This window comes from Ictidomys tridecemlineatus, chromosome 6 (assembly GCF_052094955.1).
Source record: "Ictidomys tridecemlineatus isolate mIctTri1 chromosome 6, mIctTri1.hap1, whole genome shotgun sequence".
Taxonomy (NCBI): Eukaryota; Metazoa; Chordata; class Mammalia; order Rodentia; family Sciuridae; genus Ictidomys; species Ictidomys tridecemlineatus.
The window spans coordinates 25207717-25230944 of record NC_135482.1 but is presented as its reverse complement, the minus strand read 5'-3'; the positions used below and the strand labels follow the sequence as shown (position 1 = coordinate 25230944).

General features: G+C 38.9%; 2 protein-coding genes across 8 annotated transcripts in view; one reads left to right on the top strand and one right to left on the bottom strand.

Moving 5' to 3' along the window:
• Nucleotides 1-3310, bottom strand: part of LOC144378573 (uncharacterized) — a 74670-nt gene extending 71360 nt beyond the window's left edge. For 2 of the 3 annotated variants that reach the window (XM_078053023.1, XM_078053024.1), the window contains exon 1: nt 1143-2561. In XM_078053023.1, coding sequence (XP_077909149.1) covers nt 2220-2561 — 342 coding nt within the window. In that variant the 3' untranslated portion in view covers nt 1143-2219. Of the gene's footprint in view, nt 1-1142; nt 2562-3141 lie in introns of those variants that run through there. The other variant, XR_013440391.1, reaches the window with a different exon arrangement.
• Nudt4 (nudix hydrolase 4) overlaps nt 1-20908 on the top strand; it is a 35311-nt gene extending 14403 nt beyond the window's left edge. The window contains exons 1-5 of one of the 5 annotated variants that reach the window (XM_078053018.1): nt 2744-2883; nt 14146-14299; nt 15588-15632; nt 17848-17932; nt 18114-20908. In XM_078053018.1, coding sequence (XP_077909144.1) covers nt 2819-2883; nt 14146-14299; nt 15588-15632; nt 17848-17932; nt 18114-18316 — 552 coding nt within the window. In that variant the 5' untranslated portion in view covers nt 2744-2818 and the 3' untranslated portion in view covers nt 18317-20908. Of the gene's footprint in view, nt 1-2743; nt 2884-14145; nt 14300-15587; nt 15633-17844; nt 17933-18113 lie in introns of those variants that run through there. The other 4 variants (XM_078053017.1, XM_078053020.1, XM_078053019.1 and 1 more) reach the window with 4 other exon arrangements.
• The last annotated feature ends 2320 nt before the right edge of the window (nt 20909-23228 follow it).

Below are 23228 nucleotides of genomic sequence, written 5' to 3'. Positions count from 1 at the left end.
CAGGATGCTTATCTACTCAGCCACATTCCCGGTGGTCCTTTTCATTTTTTATTTTGAAATAGGGCCTCCCTAAATTGCTTAGGTCCTCACAAAATTGCTGAAGCTGGCCTTGAATTTGTGATCCTCCTGCCTCAACCTTCCCAGTCTCTGGGATTATAGGCACACACCACCCTGCCTGGCTTTTACTGTTTATTTTGAGACAGGATTTTGCTAAATTGTTCAGGCTGATCTTGAGTTTACTGTCCTCCTGCCTCAGCCTCTCTAGCTGTAATCCCAGCAATTTGGGAGACTGAGGCAGGAAGATAACAAGTTCAAGGTCAGTCTGTACAACTGAAAGAGTCTATCTCAAAAACAACAACAACAAAGGACTAGGGATGTGGCTCAGTGGCAAAGTACCCCTATTTCAATCCCCAGAACCTTCCCCCCAAAATTAGGTTAATCACTTTATCAATGTGAACCAATTATCTAAGAATAATATTTGCATATTAGCTGTACTGGAATCCCCAGTTAGATGTGTTCTGCTTCTGCTTGTAAATTCCGGAAATAGTTAAACTTCACGTGACTTCAATAAGAAAGCTAAGGCTTAGAAAATGTCTCTGTACAGGCTTGATTTTTAATTGTGGTGAAGCCCCATTCCTCAAACCACTTATTCAACATTAACTCATTCTATAAACTTGCATCTGTTAGTTTCAGTAGGTAGGATGAGTTAGATGCAGGAGTCTCAAAAAGAAAGTCAGAGTTTAAAAGGGGAAGGCCAGTACTCTGATCCAGTTTTCCAAGGGTTCCCCCCGCCCCCTTGTCTGGTTCTGTGCTGCTTGTCTGAGGTGGAACCAGCTTCCCTCCCTCTCTTCAGCCACACTGGCTTTTTCTTATTTGGTCCTGGGGGTTGAACCCAGAGGTGCTTTACCACTGAGCTAAATCCCCAGTCCTTTTTACTTTATATTTTGAGAGAGGGTCTTCCTAAATTGCAGGGGCTGACTTTGAACTAGTGCTCCTCCTGCCTCAGCCTCCCAAACTACTGAAATCACAGGTGTGCACCACTGCTCCCAGCTTTCTTTCTTTCTTTCTTTTTTCTTTAATTTCTTAGAGCTCTTCTCACTCCCTCCCCCACTAGCTTTTGCATAAATCCCAGTTCCCTTTACCTTGAAAGTTCATCACCTCTGGCTCTTCTCAAGTCCTTCTTCTCCTCCTCCCCCTCCACCTCATGCAGGGCTCCCCACTACCCCAGGAAGTTTTTTGTTTTCCAGATTTGGCTAAATCTCCCTCTCTCTACCACCTGCCACCTCAGCACATTGGTGTTTTATAGGAACCCTTGTGATTAACATTTGACTGTCTGCTCTAAAGTCCCTAAGTACCTGGAAGGGCAGAGGCTGACTTATTTTTTTTTTTTTCTGACTTGTTTTGTTAGATGCCAGCGCTTGGCACACAGGAGGCTCCAAGAATGAAAAAGAAACAGATGTGCAAAGACCTAAGCATGGAAGGCCTCTGTGGAAGGAGGGGTAGGGGTGGGTTAAGGGGTTCTTTAATACAAGGCCTTCTTTCTCAGGGCTTCTATGACACTGAAATTTTGAAGTTGTTTGCCTCAAGTCCCTAAGACTGCAAGTTGCCAAATAGCAACAAATTCCAGTTATTCAGTGTTTGTGGCCTCAGCACCCAACTGTGCCTGTTACTTAGAAGGAGACACACAGGAAAAACAGTAAATGATAGCCATTAACTAGAACTAACAGATACCACTTCTGGAGGGTAAGACAAAGTGGGGGGAACAGAACAATTTTCAAAACCATGATTAAGCTTGAGCTGACTCTAAAAGAGAACGCGAACTATCCCAAGCAAAGAGAAGGAGACGAAAGAAAGAAGAAAAACAGTTAATCAGGAAATTTGCCCTTCTCCCGTTTTGGGGGGGAAATAAAAAGAAGAAGAAAAGAAACCCTTAATGAAAGTCTCAACCTTTCTAGGCCTTTACGACTCTATGGTCACCGCGGAGCCTCTACAGTCGCTGCGGTGCGTCTGGCATTTCCTGACCAGTGTGCAACTTTGCAGGGGCTGAGTGTACTTAGCTCCCCTCTTGAGGAGAAAATATTTAGGGTCCTCAGAGGAAAGTCGCGGGAGGACCCTTGTAAATACGGAGGGAGGGAGGGGTCTTGGCTTCCTTCCATTTACTGTCATTGCACGGAGGCACGGTCACTCCACGCTCGATCTAGCCCCAGCCCCGAGGCCCCTCAGAACCCGAGTCCTAGAGCGCGCAGCCCCGCCCCCGGGAGGACGAGGCCCCGCCCCGCCGCAACGGTCCGGACACGCAGGCGCGGTGGCGCGCGCAGGATGGCGCGCGCGGGGGGCGGTGGCGCGCAGGGCCGCTTAAATAGTGGTGGAGGGGGCGGCGCGCAGCCGCCGCAGCGCTGCTGCTCTGTCCGCGCGAGTCCTCGCAACTGTCTCCGCGTGGCGCGAGCCTCGAGCCTCGAGCCTCGCTCTTCCCCCTGACGGCGGCGACAGGAGGAGCGCAGGCGAGAGGCGGCGGGCTCCATGGAGAAAGGCGGACGCCGGGGCAGAGGCGGCGCTTCCATCCCGGCACCCGGGCTCCAGTGACCCGCGCTCGCGTCCTGCACCGCGTCCGAGCGGCCGTCGGCCCCGGGACTAACCGGCCTCGCTGCCACTCCCCGCGCCGCCGCCTTTCTACCGGCGCGCCGAGCCACCGACTCGCCCTCGCCCCTACTCCCCGGCGGGGTGGCGGCGGCCGGGCCCCCTCGGCGGCGGCCGGAGCAGCCTCGGCAGCAAGAGCCCGCCTCTATGATGAAGTTCAAGCCCAACCAGACGCGGACCTATGACCGCGAGGGCTTCAAGAAGCGGGCGGCGTGCCTGTGCTTCCGGAGCGAGCAGGAGGACGAGGTGAGCGGCCGGCGCACGCTGCGCTCCGCGGGGCCTCGGGGGCAGCGGGCGGGTGGTCCTTCGCCGGGTCCCCGCCGACCCTCGGTCTGCGCCGCGCCGGGGCGATTGGAGCCTCTCGCTGCTCCCTCCCACCCTCCTTCCTTCCTTTCTCCCGGCTGATTGCGGAGACAAAGGGGCTCGCCCAGTCCGGCCCTCTCCGTCGGGGCCCGCGTGAGGACGGGAAGCCGAAGCGCCTCCTGGCCCCCGGGAAAGTCTCACCTAGCTCGAGTCACCATCTTAACGTGCGAGTTGAGCTTAAAGCTGGATAAACCTCTGGTGCTAACGGAGGGCAGAAATGGCGTGTTGCAGCTGGGCCCTTCCTTTTATATTTCCTTTCCACGTTACTGCAGCTTGCAGTTTCGGATTAAATCTAGGTTGGTTTGTGGAACAAGTAGCAGGTCCTCCCCGGGCTTTAAAGCGAAATCGCCTTCGGTCTAGTCAAGTGGACCCCTGAGCTCAGATACAGTTGGCATAATTATACTTCGTTTTTAAAAATGGCCTCTTAAAAGTTTTTCTGATGCAGAAAGGTGGGTACTGAAAGATGTCGGATGTCACCCAAAGGACTAAAATAAACTAGAAATGGGGAAAGTTGCCATTTTCAGACAATAACTGCTAGTCTTAGCATATTTATCAAGGCTTCTTTACTTTGCTGTTTGGCTTGACATCTGGAAAAGAGCGGTCTTCTCCAGGAGCAAGCAGTCGGTCTGCTACATAACTCCTCAGCTTTGGGTTCATAGGCTGGGGCGGGTTGGGGGGGGGGTTCCCAGAAGAGCGGTTTTTACTTATTTCACTTACGTTTACTTAATTTTAAAATAGCTCACTGTTTTGAATTTGCTTAGGGCAATAAGCCACTTGGTAGCTGATGAAAAATTTTAACACTATCGTTCTAAAAATGATTTGATAGGAGAAAAGTTAACATTCAGATTTATGTTTCCATAATTGTGACCAATAAAATACCAGGCTAAAGCTGGAGATGGGAATTTAATGGCTTCCTTATTACTAGTCTCTATAGTTCTGGTAAGTATGACTTATAGTATACACTCAGTGGTTAGTTCTTGCTAACAAAAAATCATTTGCCTTTAAACTTTTGCCACCCTCCCCACTCCCCTTTTTTTATTTTAAAGACACTATTGCCTTTAGGGCTAATCAACCTTTGGGTTGGTTCATCAGTGCTCTTTTGGAGTCCTTTAAATGTTAAACCTAAATTCTGAAGGTGTTTCTAGAGAAAACCAGTGTCTTTCAGATGAATCTACATAGAATTAGAAACTACCAGGAGTAGGATCTCTAACATTTGCAGAATGAACAAAGCCAACAAGCATCAACTGTGTACTACCAAAAAAAAAATTAGGTTTTTAAAAAGAAGGATCATATTGGAGGAACACATACTTTGTAGAAGAATATAGCTAACAGTGATCACAGTAAGAATCAAGGATCTTGTCTGGCTTATTTTATGATCATATTCTTAGTTGAGAGTTTACAATGTGCTAGGTACAGCCAGAGGAAAGTTTGTTACATGTAATCCCTTTAACACTTGTAGGTAATACTGGTTTTTCCTGTTAGAGGTGAGGAAGACAGTACAGAGCATAAATGCTTTGCCCAAATGACACAGTTAGAAAGTGGTAGAGTCAGAATTCGGTGCCCAATCCGTACTTCTGATGCTGGGCTCCTACAAGGGACTGGCCAATAGCAATTAGATGCACACATTTGTTGAATGAGTGAGATTTTGTGAGACTGAGCTTCAAAGTCTTTCTGAAAGTGTTATCTTTGAAGTCTTGCCATAATGTGAACTTGAAAATTCAGACTTTGTTAATTTTTTTTTTAAGTCCCTAAGGGAATATATGGGAGATGGAGGAAGTCAAAATGATCCATATTGTATATGGTAACATAGTCTGACAAGAGCTTCAAGAATTTCCTTAGCAGATAAGTGGGTTGTTTTTATGCTTGAAAATTGTTTATCCTTGGTCCAGGGGTATATCTCCGTGGTAGAGCTCTTTCCTACCTGGAAAGAGGCCCTGGGTTTGATCCCCATCACTGCCAGGGTGGGCGGGGGAGATTATTTTTTTTGTAAAATAACTACCAAATTCATAGCCTGTAGTTGAGTAAATAGACTAGCTCTGTTAGATAAAATGAAGTAAGGGATAAGATTTGGTGAATATATTAGAGATGCCATTGTGTAAAACTTTGTAAGTAATAATCTGTAGATTGAGAAACCAGTGAATCAGCTTGATAGAGGATATACAGAGGGAAGACTCTGAAATTCTCTGAAGTAAAATGTAAAGCCAACTTTAACATCTGTTTTAGCTCTTCAAACTCTTCATTTCTTTGGCTGTGTACAGTTGAGACTCTGTTACATGGTAATTACAGAGTAAACTCTAGCAAAACTTTTAGTAAGATGTCCAGGAACACTGAATTTGCTTCCACTCTGTTGAAATTACATTGCTTGCCTTCCAAGAATAGGATGCAAACCAGCTTATACCCACCTCTCTAACTAATGTTTCCTTGTGCTGGATTAAGAACATCTAGATCTGGTGAGGACATTTAAATGCATATTTTGAGGATGAGTATAAGTTGAAATAAAAGTAATTGCTATTTGACCACAAAAAGCTGTGTAGAGCTCACATCTGGTTCTCCTGGTACTGAGGGAGTTCTCAGTAAGTTCTTTAGAACAGGTGGTTCTGGAAAGAAGATTGTTCCGATAGCAGAGTCTTTTTTTTTTTTTTTTTTTTTGAGGGTGGCTTTATTTTTTTTTCTCATTTTTATCTTTATTCTGCCCTGTGAGGTAAATAAGTATTAGAATTTATACAGGAAGAAAATAGGTAACTTGTCCCAAGGTCACAGATGCCTTTAGAGCCAACTAGTGTAATCCCAACAACTTGGGAGGATGAAGCAGGAGGATTCCAAATTCATGACCAGCCTTAGCAATTTAGCAAGACTGTCTCACAAAAAAGGTCATGATGTAGGTCAGTAAGTAGTAAACTGCCCCTGGGTTAAATCCTCAGTACCAAAAAATTAAAAAAAAAAAAATTCATTTAGAGGCCAGATGTATTGCTTCAAAGTCTTAGATTTATTCAATCAGCCTCTCTAGAAAATTATTTCTGTGGAGAACCACCTTCAGTTTGGGCAGTTGGGCTTTGAAACAAGCTCACAAAATAATTTTCCTGTAGACTGTGCTTGTTTAGTGAAAGAGGCCAACACCTTTACAAATAGGTAACTGAAAATTGGTTAACTTTGAGCATATTTGCATATATATAGTTTGAACAGTGCAAAGATGAAGTCTCAATTCATATCCTGTAGTGGCAGGTTAGACAAATGACTGATTAAAAGGGAAGTACAGTAAGATAAAAGTGCTTTCAGGTGCTCTGGGATTCACATCCAAAGTGAGTCATTTCAGAATGCAGGAAAAGGACCAAGCATCCCAAACAGTAAGACTTGGGACTGTGATCTATAATGCTACAGCTTGGGATACCAAAAAACAAGGAATAGTTAAAACATAAAACATAGAGTGCCTTAAATGTAAGGCTAAGGACTTGTTAGATAGGAACTCTTAGTTTTGAACAAAGGACATTTAGAGTTTAGATTTATTTAAGCATGAATACACCAGCAAAATGGGAATACTGCCAAGATGAGAAATAGAAATGACTTGATCCTGGATGGAATCTAGGCACAGTTGCAAGAGAGACATTATCGGTCCTAAAATCTGACTACTACTCTGCCATTGGACTTGGTGCTGTAATTAGCTTTTAACTTCCCAGAGCCAGTGGCTGCATCTTCTGCAGATTGTCTGCTGTAATACTGAGTATATATTCATGGAAAATCTGAATTCTACAAAATCATAAAACAGAGACAAGGTAGTCTCAGAAAGCACTAATAAATAGTAACAGTACTAATTAGAATTATTAGTACAATTAAGTCTCCACTAGTACAATTAAAGTCTCCGTCTTTACACTTTAAGTCAGTAGTTAGTCCACCCCTTTCATATATATACTGTGGGGCTCATGTTTCATTAAGATTAAATACTGGGGCTGGGGATGTGGCTCAAGCGGTAGCGTGCTCACCTGGCATGCGTGCGGCCCGGGTTGGATCCTCAGCACCGCATACAAACAAAGATGTTGTGTCTGCCGAGAACTAAAAAATAAATGTTAAAATTCTCTCTCTCATTCAATCTCTCTCTCAAAAAAAAAAAAAAAAAAAAAAAAAAGATTAAATACTGTCCAAAGATAGCTTCCTCACACCCCCACATCCCTTTGTTGGTCTTGGGAATTGAACCCAGGTCCTCATACATGCTAGGTAAGTGTTCTACCACTGAGCAACCTCCCCACCCCTTTTTATTTTGAGAATTATTTTCTCACTGAATTGCTGAAGCTGGTTTCAAATTTGAGATCCTCCTGCCTCAGCCTTCCAAGTAGTTGGGATGACAGGCATGAGCTACCACACATGGCTAGTAACTTTTTTTTTTTTTTTTTTGGTACTAGGGATTGAACCCAGGAGCACTTAATCACTGAGCCACTTCCTCACCCCTTTTTTATATTTAGAAACAGGGTCTTGCTGAGTTGCTTAGGGCCTTACTAAGTTGCTGAGGCTGCCTTTGAACTCACCATCCTCCTGCGGATAGCCCTCCCAGACCTAAAAAAGGGCTGTTGTATAAGTCACTAAACCAACTACCTTGTTTGAGGAAATGCACTTCTATAGCATTTTCATCTGTTTTTTCCTTAGGGTCTTAGGTGTATCCTAGCCATTGTTAAACCTACAATCTTTTCAAATGACCGTTTGTGCATGGTGGATGTTCATCCCCTGCTGCTCACCTAATTTTGGTTAAATTCCTTTGAAATGGCTAACTGTGATAGAAGTAGATTGTGTCAAGAGTTTTTGTTTTTGTTTTAATTGTTGTTGTTGTTTGGGGCTTTGCAGTGCTGGGAGCACTATACCACTGCACCATATCCCTAGTCCTTTTTATTTTTGAGACAGGGACTTGTAAATAGCTGGGATTACAGGCATGTGCCACCATTACATTTCGAATGATGTTTTTCTGTTATTTGTCCAGGGCATGAAAAACAGGGTAAAGTGAAGTAGCAGCAGTGTAGTGTAGGAGGAGGAATGCTTATGTGAAGGTAGTCAGGTTGAATGGGGTAAGAGGAAATGTCTTGGTGTCCACCACTCTGGACAGTTTTGGCTTTGAGGTTTGAATGTGATTAAAGTCTGGTTCTGTATCTTGGTGGAATGAGTAGTCTTTAAATCTGTTTGGTCTCAGCCCTGGTTTATATGGAAGGTTGGATATCTACTTTCATCTGTCATCTTATCAATGTGACATATCTCCTGACAGTGGATATGGAAAATAAATTTAAAACCTAGTGACCACATATAACTCTGATAGCTGTTAGTGTATTGTCTTAATGAGATTTTACATGAGCTTTGTTAGGTCAGTCGTACCATTTTTAGAACATAATTAACATGCTAACTATCTTTTCAGTAGATTGAGGATATTATAGAAATGTTTATTTGCCTGTTAGTGTGCTTTGGGGGGATAGCAAATGATAATACTTTACGGTGATTCTGTGGGGTTTAAATGCTTCCAGTATTTATGAGAAGGACTCATGAGCATCTGCCCTTTTTTTAAAAAAAAATTAATGTAATTGTAGGAAACAGTATGTTGTGATTAGGTAATTGTCTTCACCAAAACAGACCAAAAAGGGCCTTTAAAATAAATTGTGTAGTGGGGCGGGAGAGTGTAGCTAAATACAGTGCTTGCTAAGCACATGAAAGGTCCTGGACTGAGTCCTCAGTACTTCAAAAGAAAAAAAATTAAAAAAAATAAATTGTGGAACTCTACATGTATATAAATAACTATAGCTATTAATAGTTTACTTTTCCCACCGACGTATATTAGAAAAAGAATAATGAAGCTGAGAATGTGAATTCGTATCTAGTAAAACAATCGCTGTGGTCAGTACAGTACTAGCATCCCAAAGGTTTATCTAAGAAACAAAGTTTCAGTTGTTTATTATACTAGACATCAATCTTGAAAGAAAATTGCAAAGAAGATTTTAAATTTGTACTAACAGAAAGGTGTGATGCTTTCTTTGAGACAGGGTCTCACTCAGTTGCCCTGACTGAGCTGGAACTTGGATCCTCCTGCTTCAGTCTCCTGAGTTGATGGGATTATAGGGTTCTGGTAATCCTAGGCTTTTTTTTTTTTTTTTTTTAAGCCCTTTATTTTTATGTGGTGCCTCTCACTGGGAAGCACTCTATCACTGAGCTACAACCCCAGCCTCAAAACTAGGCTTTTTAATTTAGTGAACCCTTTTTCTTGAAAGAGAAGTGGAGAAAACTCTTAAGATGAAGTATAAACAAACTGACTTTCATATTGTCATCCTTAAAACCCTCTGAGTTAGAGCAGGTGTTGGTACTTGGGGACAAAGTAAGAAGTGCTTAGAAAATACTGATAAATTCATGTGCATTCATCTTAATCACAATCTCCTGCCTAAAAATAGCCATTTTATCCTCTCTTGTTGGCCTAATTAAAATACGCACATCTCACAGAGTGCTGTCAGTTTTTATCAATCCGTATTCATCTAGTGCTGGGGATGGTTTGTGGAATTCCATAGCCATTTCTCATGCCCATGATGGACCTAGTTAATTACAGGATTGCTTGGCTGTCCTAGTTGGCCTCAAAAATCTGACCATTCAGTTTGGGGGGCCGGTTGAGGGGGACAGGGGCTGTGTTAATTGTCTTTTCTTTTTTTTTTTTTTTTTTTTTTTTTTGCACCAGGGACTGAACCCAGGGGCACTTAACCAACCACTGAGTCACATCCCCAGCCCTTTTTATTTTTTATTCTGAGACAGGATCTTGCTAAGTTGCTGAGACTGGCCTTTCACTTATGATCCTCCTACCAAGCCTCTGGGATTATAAGCGTGCACCACTACGCCTGGCCAGATTTATTTCTTCCACCCTGACAGACCTAACCTCTTGTCTATAGAATGCCTGTGGGAGATCCCGTCTCAAAACAAAAGATATAAAAAATATAATATTCTGATAGAGTGCTTGCCTAGCATGTTCGAAGCCCTGAGTTGAATACTTATTATGGGAGAAAAAAACAAAATAAACTTCTTTCTTGAGAGTGTTTCTCCTTAAGTTCAAGAATTTATGCTGAATTACTATGTCTGACAAGAGTAGATTATTCTTACCATCTAAAGATTGAAGATTATAAAGACAAAAAGTAAATGGATTTAGTTTGATGCCATGAATATATTTCTTTCTTACTAGTCCATTTTCATAAAGAACTTTAAAAAGGGAATCTTTTTGATGGAAATTATAAGTAGATAATTAACATGTTTTTCTTGCTCCAAAAAGTATGTACCTTTAAGGTGCTGGATCTGTGTTTTCCAATACATGGTCCTTGAAATGACTAGTGGAATGAGAAACTGAATTTTAATTCATCTTAAAAAATCCATAAGGGGCTGGGGATGTGGCTCAAGCGGTAGCGCGCTCGCCTGGAGTGCGTGCGGCCTGGGTTCGATCCCCAGCACCACATACCAACAAAGATGTTGTGTCCGCCGAGAACTAAAAAATAAATATTAAAAATTCTCTCTCTCCTCTCTCACTCTCTCTTAAAAAAAAAAAAAATCCATAAGATTTTGCTGGCAAATATGTTTCATGCTCAAAAAGGCATGAATAGGTCAAAAGTCAGGCTGGAGGTAGAGGCAGATCAAGGGCATGTAAGAGCTCTACGTGCCCAATTTACACTATTCTAGTGTAAATTGTCATTTTTTTTGTTTTTTTAAAGATATACTTGTATGAACAGACGCAATCTTCATTCTTTGATTAGACTAAGTCAACTTGTCCAAAAAATTTATGTAGATGTGTTTCATGGAACTTTCTAAATAATTTATGAAAGGGAGATGTTGACCCACTCAGTGGTTCCATGAGTTGGTGACTTTTGGAAGAAAATTTAGTCATATGTAGATGTCCTATTGATGATACTGGTTTGGTTTTAAAATATGAGGCTAAAATGTTAATTCAGAAAAGCCGACACAGTCTATGCTAGGGTGTTTTCCAACATTAATAATCTTATATAATTTAGCTATTAAAGACAGTCTTGGAGAATTGAGAACATATAGTCATTGACCTAGATACGTGACCCTTGGAATTTTATTTTTTTTAGGACTCGATGGAGGATGGAGTTCAAGGTCAGCCTCAGCACCTTAGCCAGGCTGTAAGCAATGCAGAGAGACCCTGTCTCTACATAAAATATTAAGAAGGACTGGTGAAGTGGCTCAGTGGTTAAGTGCCCTGGGTTCAGTCCCTGGTGCCAAAAAAAAAACTAGTTGCTAAGAAAGCATAGAATTGTATAGTAAGTAAAATCAGGTTATATGTAACTCATACCTTGTGACTAGAAAAATAGGTCTCTAACCCTGCAGTCAGAACCAGTAGTTGCCATTTACTTTCCTAGTGGCATAAGATACACTTTAAACATTTTTTAGTTTAACATTTAATTTGCAAGTATTGATATAGGACCAAGACCTTGAATTGGCCTAGATCCTCAATAGCTGTCCCCCATTTTTTTTTTTTTTTTTTTTGCAGTGCTCGGGAATAAACTCAAAGTTCTAACATTGAGATACATTCCCAGCCCAAACCTCCTTTTTGAATAAATTACAAAGATTTGAAATTTGATTTGCATTTTAAAGAATTTGAACATAGAGACTTTAGGTTCTTAATGTATTTTACTTTTTCTCCCATTCTTTTCTATACTGGGGATGGAACCCAAGGGCACTTTACCACTGAGCTACATCCCCAATCCTTTTCTTTATTTTGAGACAGGGTCTCTCTTTAAGTTGCTTAAGGCCTTGCTAAATTGCTGAGACTAATCTCGAATTTACCATCTTCCTGCTTCAGACTCCCTAGTTGCTGGGATTAGGCATACACCATTGCTTCTAGTGTCCATAGTAGTTTTAATAGCCTATCTTCAATTAATCTTTACAGTCTTTTTGATGTATCTTTTTCTGCCATGATAGCATCATTATTTCTCAGTAACTATAAAACAAATAGAATTAGTACCATTGGGTGATGCACCTAATTCTTGGTAAATTAATCCAAGTCAATAAGTGGGGAGAACAGAGAACTAGTAGTGGCCAAGAATGACAGGACCTAAGTCTTTTTTTTTTTTTTTTTGGAACCAGGGATTGAGTTTAGGGATGCTTTCCCACTGAGCCACATCCCTAGCCCTCTTTTAGATTTTATCTAGAGTACTTTTTTACATTTTATGTGGACACAAGACCTTGCTAAATTGCTGAGGCTGGCTTTGAGCTAATGATCCTCCTGCCTCAGCCTTCCAAGCTGCTGGGATTACAGGTGTGTGCCACCACCCCTGGCTTTAAGATATTAAATTCTCATTAACACCAATCCTATAAGAATAATTATTTCTCTTTTCACACAAGGAAACCAATGCATTGAAGGTTGCTTATTAGCACATACCTTATGTGTATCAAGGAATGGAACACCTTGATTATAATCTTCTGTGCAGTCAGTCACCTTTGGAATCAAACCTATGTCTTCTGATATTCAATACATTTCATTAACTGTGGCTGTTTAGCTTCTGATTTTGATACATAACTACTTAGTATTATTTAAATTTAAAACTGTCTTACATTTCATTTTACCAAAATTGCTAGTTTTGAACTTGCTACCCTCAGAGATAGGCATCAGTAATTCCACTAAGACTTTGTCAGCCATCATGTTAGTTTTCAGTACTTTCTCTGGTTTTGTTACTGTTTTACAACAAGTTGTTTGCTTCAAGGAATGATGTCGGTGCAAGCAATAAAGCTGTGTCCAGATCTAGAGTGAAACAATGCTGACTCTTGTAAATGAGCACTGGCTGTGATGAAGGTGTGTCCCTAGGCAGAGGTGTACTCTTTTATAGTAAGGGAGGTATATTGCCTAAACAGGCATTTTCTTCCTATTCAGCCGTTTGGGGATTTAGGGGGAAAGTAGAAGTCTGAACTACTGACAATCTGAACTTGGGGGAAGGTAGAAGTCTGAACTGCTGACAGTCTGAACTTGTTGGGAAAGGTAAAGTTCCTGTTAGCCTACCTCAAGTAGGAGGAGGCATCAGTACTGGCTGTGAACGAAGGATAGAGCTAGGGAGATAGAACTGCTATAGTGTATGTCAAATAAATATATATATATCAGTACCCACATCGGGGATTAACTTTTGTTTAAATTTACTTGAAAGCAATATTCTATGATAATTTTGCAACATTATTGTTGTGGTTAAAACATGTTACCTTCATAATATCATTTGACATTGATAAAGATTTTGTCATTCTTTTAAAACTTGAGTGGATTTCGACCTAACCTATACCACAGATTTCATTTTTAAGACTGCTATGTAATACTATTCCAGGTACTATTAAATAGTTAACATCTATACTTATCTTGATAATACAGTGAGGGTCTGTTGTTTTGAAGAATTTATATAGTTCAGGCTTAATGGTGTCCTTGATTAGAGTTCTGTAGAGTGTTCCTATAAAAAGCCAGATAAGTATTTTAGACTTTGCAGGCTGTATAGTGTAAATATAATTCACCTCTACTCTTAAAGGATAAATCAGCCAGATTAATATGTACAAGTGAATGAGTGTGACTTGGTTCTAATAAAATTTTACCTATGGACACTGAAATATAAATATCTGTTTTAAAAATAGAAAAACCCTTCTTAGCTCATAAACTGTACCAAACAAAACAGGTGGTGATGGAATTTGCTAATGATGAGCATAAAAATGACAGTTCTATGTACCAAGCATTGATTCTACATGCATTTCCCTGTTCCTTTTTCACAGCATCTGTAGTCTTCCAGGTATTCATTACATTTTAACAAGGTGACACATCTATGGTCATATCCTTATATGGAAAAGTAATTAAAGATTTCCTAACTAAAGAATAACTGATAGAACTGCAAACCCCAGTGAGTTCAACTTTAGGGTTAGTAAATGAAGTCTTTGCTTGTATCCTTTGTTAATATCCAAGAATTGAAATTTTACTAATTGAATCTAGTATTTAAATTATCTCATTAAACACAGAATGGTTTAGTAATGTGGTCATATTGTTGGATTTTTGGTCTTTGGAAACACAAACCTTTTTGGTAGCATAAGGTGTACTCTTAGTAATTGTAATGACATTTAAGAATGAGCTACAACCCTGCAAAGGTTTGAGAATGTTGTTTGTATCCATAGTGCTTCTCAGGCTGGAAATACATGGTCACGGTGGGTCTTGCAGGTGCTGTTGGTGAGTAGCAGTCGGTACCCAGACCAGTGGATTGTCCCGGGAGGAGGAATGGAGCCTGAGGAGGAGCCTGGCGGTGCTGCCGTGAGGGAAGTTTATGAGGAGGTGAGGTGAATGGTCATTTATTCTCCTTTCACACACACTGTACATTGGGATTCTACAGAAGGGTCTTCTGTGTGAGGTGTACAAACAAGGTATTTTGCTCAGCAACACTGAGGAGAAGGCAAGAAGTTAAGCAGGTCCCAGCAGTGCTTTTTCGTTGTTTTCTGATAGAACACTGATAACCATGTGACTGTAGTTAGCATTTTGCTAAATCACGTTTTTTTTTTTTTTTAACCTGGTAAAATTGAGGTAAAGTCAGTGTGGAAGTTGCTCAGAATCATATTGACATGTAACTTCCTGGTTGTCCTGATTACTTGATCAGTGTGTAATATTATGGCCTTGGCAAGGTTAGTATTAACATCGAACAGGAATGCATGGATCATAAGCTGTAATTCTATCTCAAATGAGTAAGAAGCAATTGCTGGGGCTGGGGTTGTGGCTCAGCAGTAGAGCGCTCGCCTAGCATGTGTGAGGCCCTAAGTAGCACCACATATTTTAAATAAATAAATTAAAATTTAAAAAATAGCAATTGCTTTTGTTTTACTACTTTTGTTTATACCTCATGTATAAAAGCATAAGTGGTTTGCTTGTATTCTTTCAGTTGATAGAACTTACTCGCAGGCAAAACAACAAAGTGAGTAGTGGTGCTGTTATAAATGGGAAGGGAATGCATAAGGCCATTCTTAGGCTTTGTACATAAGGAGAGGTTTCACAACAGTAGGTTGGTAATAATAGCAATTTCCTGAAGAAAGGACACCTTAAGTAGAGGAAACGGCATGTCCAGTGGTATTCATTTGTAGTATGAAATGGGGAACAACTGAAGTTGCAATAGGTTAGTTACAATGCTAGGAATAAATAATGAGGACTGTGTAATAGAAGGGTGTATAGAAGAATCCTAAATCTAAGCCATGGGAAAAGAAGAAAAGAGAAAGATAAATCTTTAAGAAGAGGAAGTGTGTATTTACAGAAGTCTGGTTTCATTCATGTTTGACCCAAATTGGTAGAAAATCTAATTTCTATCAATTCTTGCCACTCCTTATAAAACAATAATCTGATCAATAAGGAGTCACATGTAGAAAAAAATGAAGCCATTATTTTATAGCAAACCACAGGACTTGAATCTTGGTATGGTCAAAAAACTTCACAGAAGCAGGAAGATAGTGATTTGGTATGGGAAGGCCCATTCTGTTTAGATTCAAAAATTGAAAGAGCCAGAATAACTTATGTAAATTACATTATTATGAAAAGATAAATATTTGCATTTCATCCTTTTTTTTTTTTTTTTAAATAGGCAGGAGTCAAAGGAAAACTAGGAAGACTCCTGGGTATATTTGAGGTGAGTTACAAAAGTAATCTTCACCTAGCTGTTAATAGCATTTATTCCTTTTGAAGATCAGCAAGATAATCTGGCAGCCGGCTGAACCAGACATTCCTCTAACACTGTAGGCAAGGTAGTCATAAGGATTAGAAAAGGAGGAGGTAAGTAAAAGCCACTTCACCTTTTTTTTATATACCATCCATTTTTATACAGCATTATTATGGTAGTAATTACCCCCATTGGTAGTATAGTAAAGTCAGTGCGTTTCCAGTCCTAGATATATGGAATACATGAAACATGGGGACATTATTTTTTCAAGATAATATTTAAGGGTTAGTTCAGTCTTTAAGGTAAAACCATATAATTTTATTTTTATGCTTTTAGGAAATTCAGAATTCCAATTGTTCAGCACTTGGGAGAATTGATGAGTCTTACAAGTATACAGTAGTTTTTAAAGTCCTAAAAGCATAAGCATTCAGACTTTTCCAGAATTCAGCACTTGTTTTACCCAGTTTCATAGCACCATCTCCTGGTTAAACTGGAAAAGATAAGATTTGTTTTCAGTAATTCAAATATCATAGTTCAAGTGACATTTGTCAATATGGTGACAGGTCTTTGAAGAAAACTCATAAAGCTTAAAATATTGGAAGGTAACAGTATTGTTTTCCAAGTACTATTTAACAGAAAATGTCAATCAATACATCTTTCCCTTAGAAAATAAAACAGAATCATTTTGCCCTTTTGTCCCAGTGATTTCAATGAATTTATGAATGTACTGTAACAGATAAATATTAATTGCTAGGCATAGAAATAAGAAAAACAATTTTTAAAAAATAAAGAAAAATAGTACTGGGGATGTGGCTCAGTATTAGAGCAGTTATCTAGCTTGTGTGAGGCCCTGGGTTTTATCCTCAGCACTGGAAAGTAGCAAATGATGATGATGATGAAGAGAAATAATAGTAATAATAAAAACTAATAAGTGACTTACCATGTGTTTAATTTGCTGTTCATACTCCTTCCCAAAGACACAGTAAACTGATTGGATTATTCAGGTTATTTGTGGTAGGGAAAAAATCGGGGCAATTATTTAAAGTCTTAGACTACAGAAAACGACTAAATTTAATTGGAATGAAAGTGAGTCCCTTCATTTTAAAGTCACCTTCTATTCAAATTTTTAGAGTCAAGACTATGTTCCAGTTTTAATAAGGACAAAATTGAGTTTCAAGCATATCGATTTTTGGGAGGGGGGAGGTACTGGGTATTGAATTCAGGGGCACTCTACCACTGAGCCACATCCCCAGCCCTATTTTGTATTTTACTTAGAGACAGGGTCTCACTGAGTTGCTTAGCACCTCGCTTCTGCTGGCTTTAAACTCGCAATCCTTCTGTCTCATCCTTCCCAGCTGCTGGGATTAGAGGTGTGTGCTGGTTTAAAAGATAGTTTTTGAGAAGGGCATTTCCCAGGTATTCTCAAACCTGGCTGTGTATATAAAAAATATCAACACTTTGGCTTTATCCACAAGTGAATTTTATTTTAAAACAATTTTCCCCCCTTCTGAGTAATCAGGTATAATCAAGTTCAAGAAGCCCCAGTCTGGGTTGGTAGGACTGTGCTTTTCTGTGTATCTGGATAAACTGGAATATTCTATAGGAACTGGGACTTTTTCTCTACATATATCCTGAAGGAAGCAATTTTTCACAGCACTAAATGGTTGTCAGCATTAGCCTCAGGGAATAGGACCTAGTGTAAAAAGAATATGGTTCTTTTAATATAGGTTCCAAATTATAAGATTTTATTTATGAAAACAATGTTGAATATATGTAAGTCAATGTTAAAAAGTTTACTATTAGGCCACGTGTGGTGGTGCACAACTATAATTCCAGCTGCGGTGGAAGTTCACAAGTTTTCTATGTCAGCATGGGCAACTAAATGAACCCTGTCTCAAGAAGAGGCTGGTGATATAGCTCAGTGGTAGAGCAACTGTGGGTTTAATCTTCAGTACCAAAAAAGAAAAAAATAATATTCAGAGCTAGTTTCATCATTGATGAAGAAGCTCCAGTTCTCATCTTTTAAACTTTAATTTTTTTTAATAACTCTTCCTAGACTGTACAACTGAGAATAATTGACTATTGCTTAGTCAGTGCTATGCCAGAACTGTTTATTTTTCCCCTGAAAATACATACTTGGCTTATTCCTGTAGATTAAAATGCTTTTCTTTTTATACTCAAGCAGAACCAAGACCGAAAGCATAGAACATATGTTTATGTTCTTACAGTCACTGAAATATTAGAAGACTGGGAAGATTCTGTTAATATAGGTGAGTTCCTATTCCTTTTGCTCTCTGGTCTTCTGAATTATCTTAAAACTCTTTCCTGAAACATTGTTTAAGCTGTTTCTAAAAAGAGTTATTGGGGGGGGGGGTAAAGGTCATTGTTAGTAGAGTGCAGCTTGCTATTTAAAATTGACTGTATAGTAACTGTTGTCATACTATTCTCTAGGAAGAAAGAGAGAGTGGTTCAAAGTAGAAGATGCAATCAAAGTTCTCCAATGTCATAAACCTGTACATGCAGAGTATCTGGAAAAGCTAAAGCTGGGTTGCTCCCCAAGCAATGGAAATTCCACAGTACCTTCCCTTCCAGATAATAATGCCTTGTTTGTGACTGCCGCACAGACCTCGGGGTTGCCATCTAGTGTAAGATAGAGAGTTTGGGGAGGACCTCCCCGACCATGTGTGATCTCTTGGGGAGAGGCTTCTTTACTTTCCTTGGCAAACATCTGAATGATGCTCGCAAACTGTCTGAATTTGCCATGCAGGGATTTCAAACAATTTGCATGTTTTTCAGATGCTTTCAAATCTTCTTTAAAAAAAAAAAAAAGTGTAAAATATTTTAATAAGCCAAAGCCATGTGGAATTTTTTTTAGATGCCTTAACTGTGCCCCCTCATGTTATTTTTGTCATTTTTTTCACAGCATTTTTTTAGGGTTTTTTTGTTTTGATCTGTCCATTTGGCATCAGTCTTTTATCAGATCAAATTACTTGTGGGTATATTCCCCCTAAATTGTTTTCTCATTTGCAGCATTAATATAGTCAACAAATCTTTCTGTGGTGGGAATTAATGGAAAATATTCGTAGTATTAAAGAAATCCATCCATTCCAGAACTTGTTTCATAGGATAAGAATTTAAAATCATAAATTGCACATTTGGACTGTCTCTGTATGGTCCTTAACTGTTCGGGCAAAGGACTTCAATTTGATATTTGGGAAATTTGTCAACTCTTCTCTAAATTTGCATAATTAGTATTATGTTGCTGTCAACCTGAAATGGCTATTTTCCCTAAAATTCAATAGTAATTTAACACAAAATATTACTCTATAGTGAGTTGGTGATTTTTACGGAAATACTGTTAGCAAAATGCATGATGTAGTAAATACATCTTTCTTATCATGAAGACAGTATTCACGGAATTTATTTAACATGCTCAGTTGCCAATTCCCTTTGTCACTGATCTCTTACGTAGAATATCTTGGAACCATATTTCCCTCAATGTAAATTGCCCTTAAAACATTTTCAGTTTTAATTTAGATTTACCAAAAACCACAGGATTAGAATCTCACCTTCAGGGCCAAATCAGTGATGGCTGCACCACAGTGAAATACAAAGGCCACCTTGCTGTTCAGCTGCTGTGGGCTTAAGATTGTTAAGGCACCTTCAAATGTCTCATCTTTTTTAGGTTGTCAGTAATTACTGTTTGTCATAACTTTTGGGGCACTAAACACACCTGAACTAAAAATTATTTCATCTTACCCTTTATACTCACTTTAAAAATCAGGCATCCCATCTAAAATAAATAAGTACCTGGATTGAAACTCCTGCATTTCCCTCAACAAGGTCAGAAATAAGAGGAGAGTAAAAAAAAAAACATTGACTAATGTTGGGAGAGTGAAAAAAGATCACTTTTTCTTATAGACAATATTAGCCTTTTGTAAATATTGTAACTGGTGAGTATAAAGTAGAAAAGGTATAGTTAAAATATTTGCTCTCTATATAACTGCTAACCTTTAAAAATATAATTGCTGCTAAAAATAGAGCTGTTATATTTCAGGAAAATTGGTGCCATTTTGAAAATGAGATCTTGTGCCATTAAAGGCAGCTGAACTAAATATAAACATAGTTCACAAATTAATGCTGTCAACGGAAGGAGTAAAAGAGAAAAACTTAACCAGTGACATTTTATCCTAAATTATGTAGTATAATCAAATGTGATCATCAGAATTTTTATATTTTTCTTTGTACAGAGGTTATGTATTCTGAGTGTTTTTAAAAAAGGAAACATTTTAAATCCCACAGATTTGTATCAATCACCAATGGACTTAAGATTTTTTTTCTCAGTAATCTCTGAAATTTGTTTAAATTATACACTTAACACAGCAGACAAACTGGATTGTTTTTGTATATAAGACTGCTTCCACCTGAAATGCTGTCAAGAGTACTTGGGGGGTTTATCTTGTACATGATATTCTTAGAGGTAATAATGCATGAACTTATTTTATAAACTCTTGGACTATGTATTTGACATGTAAAAAATGTACAGTATTAATGTCAACCATCTCTTAAAAGTTAGCCTATAAATATTGTTGTATAATTTTCTTTGGTCAGAAACATTTTGGTCTAAGTAGTGCCGTCAGGATTTTCTTCAGTGCCATTTAGCAAAACATCTGTCATTCACCTATGCAACTAGCAAAAATGTGTATAATTCTACAGAGTACCTTACAGTTTCACTTTTAAAATTTCTTCACTGTTCTTGTGGAACCTGATCTAGCAAAATTAGAGGAAAGCCCCAAGGAAATTTACTTGAAAAGCCAACATTTCCAGGTTAAATAGTGGAATCCACTACTAAAGATAACCAGTAAAATGTCTACCATCTCACCCTCCAAAGTTTGCAAGGTATTGAGGCTGTTAATTGTGCTTATTTGTGGGGTAGTTGAATAAAATTGGGCACTTAATTTTTGGGTTCCTTGTCCCTCATGAAAAAGCAGTTACTGTAAATTTGACTTGTAGACAAAGTAGAATCTGCCCTGCATGTTGTTTTGTAAAGATGCCATTTTTCCATCCAAGCACATGCTATCCAATTTCCTATCTATCACACTATTGTATAAAGAGCAGCAAAAACTGGAGGGGGAAGTAACTGCTGTACACACTGAATTGCTCTGCATGGTCTTATTTGAGATAATTGGTGTAAGAATCTTGACTTTTTTTATATTTGGAAACATCAAATAAAAATGGAAACAATCCTTTGTGGTTTTGTTTTGTTTATATGAGCTTTCTGAAGCTTAGGGTCAGGTAGGTACTTTTTTTAAATTTTGAAATGTTTTTGCCTTAATGTGACTACCTAGAAGAAACCTATATCATTTAAGTAGGGATATTTTACTTAAGGATTCAGCTGAAAGAAAAGAGAACTCTGCAGTGCTGTCTAGTTAATCATTAGTTTATTAAAGTATGATTTTAAGAATTAGTTGTAGGTAATTACTGTAGTTGACAGAGGTGGTTTCAACTGTTTCATGTATTTTTCTTCAATATTTACCAATAGCCTCATATACTCAGAATCTGCTCATACAGAAATTTACATTATGGTGGCATAAAGAAAGTGACTTAGCTTATATAGGTTTCTAAAATCTTTTGAGGCTTTATAGCTTTTTATGTACACTTCAATGTAAGTTTTTATTTTTGGTACTGGGGACTGAACCCCAGGGTTCTTAACCAGTCACATCTCCAGCTCATTTTTTTTTTTTTAATATATATTTTAGAGAGAGGGCCTCATTGAGTTGTTGAGGCTGGCTTTGAATTCACCATCCTCCTGCCTTAGCCACCGAGACTGGGATTATAAGGTGTGAGCCATCGTGCCCAGCTCAATATAGCGTAAAAAGCAATAGATGTTTATGAAATGTCATGCAAAGCAAGTGCTCTGCTACTGAGCTACAACCCCATCCCCTCCCTTCTATGTAATACCATCCTGACTGATGCCATTAGCTAAATTCCAGCAAGATATTTCCCAAAGACATATCTTAGCAATACTCAAAAGGTTCCCTTTTTTTTGGTGGAGGTGGGTGGGGGAAGGGGAGCAAGAACAAAGGAGTAATGGTTAACCTATTATAGATCCATATAATAAGCACTACAACAACAAAAACTGCATTCAAATAAGAATATGTATGTACAAACAGCTTCTCTGGAGAACAATTTAGTAGATATATTTAAAATGCATATAATCCTTTTACTATCTACGGGGGGGAGGGGGGGATCTGGTCAAATATTATAAACTGTACAACCAAAATAATGGTCCCAGCCAGGGACTATGGTGCACACCTATAATCCCAGCAGCTCAGAAAACTGAGGCAGGAGAATGGTGAATTCAAAGCTAATTTCAGCAAATTAGTAAGGCAGGCCCTAAGCAACTTAAACTTAGCAAGGGTCTAAATATAACAAAAGGGTTGGGCATGTGGCTCAGTGGTTAAGCACCCCTGATTCCTTCCTCCGTACCTAAATTTATGGTCATAGATGTATTGCAGAATTTATGAAATTGGTATTAATGTACAAATGGAATTAAATTATGGCAGTCTATTTGATACTATGCAGTTCCCTCCCATAAAGAGGTCCAGTCACATGTCAAGTACTTAGGAAAGTGCTAACCGAAAAGAAGTCAGCATGTTTTGTGCACATATTTGTTTATATCGGAAAAGTCTAACAAAATTAAACATCACTTTTTAAAAAGTTGTACAAATTTTAGATTTTCAATAAAAGCTACCTGTTTAGATTCTTTAAAATGTTTTGAGAAATTGTCAATGTGACATTCTTTTTAATTTGTTGTCTATGAGCCCTTATTTATTTACATGTGCTGAGAGTCAAACCCAGTGCCTCCCACATGCTAGGCAAGCACTGTACCACTGAGCCACAACCCCAGCTTGTGACACAAATCTTTGATACTGAGACTTGAACCCAAGGCCTTGCACAAGAGCAGTAATCACTTCCAGGGGTTCCACATCTTAGTTAATTTTAGTTCAGATCTCAATTTTGCAGCAAGTGAAAATATATCAAAGCCAATTCCTAGACTGCTATTCTTAGCCTCGATGATATAGAAAATAATGCAGGAATAAGTGTATAGTTGAGGAAAGAGACAAAGTATGACCAGTTCAATTGGTGGAACTACTGGTGGTACAATCATACTGGTCAAACCCAGCCTACCACCTGTTTCTGTAGTTCACAGATATGTGGTTTTTTAAAACATTTTAAATGGTTGAAAAAATCCATTTTTGACAGGTGAAAAAGTTTTATGAAGAGCCCAGCATTCCCAGCTGTTTACAAATTATCTATGGATGCTTCCTCAATATAATGTCAGAATTGAGACTGAACTGTGGTTCACAGGTCCCCCCCCCAAAAAAAGAACTGCAAAAAATTGGTCCTACTCTCCTTTATTAGTCATAATCCTAACCCTTCTTCCTTTCCAAAACTCAAGGAAAACAGCATCAAGTTCAAATCTGGTGTAACCAGGGCTATAATAGCTCAGTGACAGTGTGCATGAGACAGCCCTGGATTCAATCCCTAGAATTGCAAAAGGAA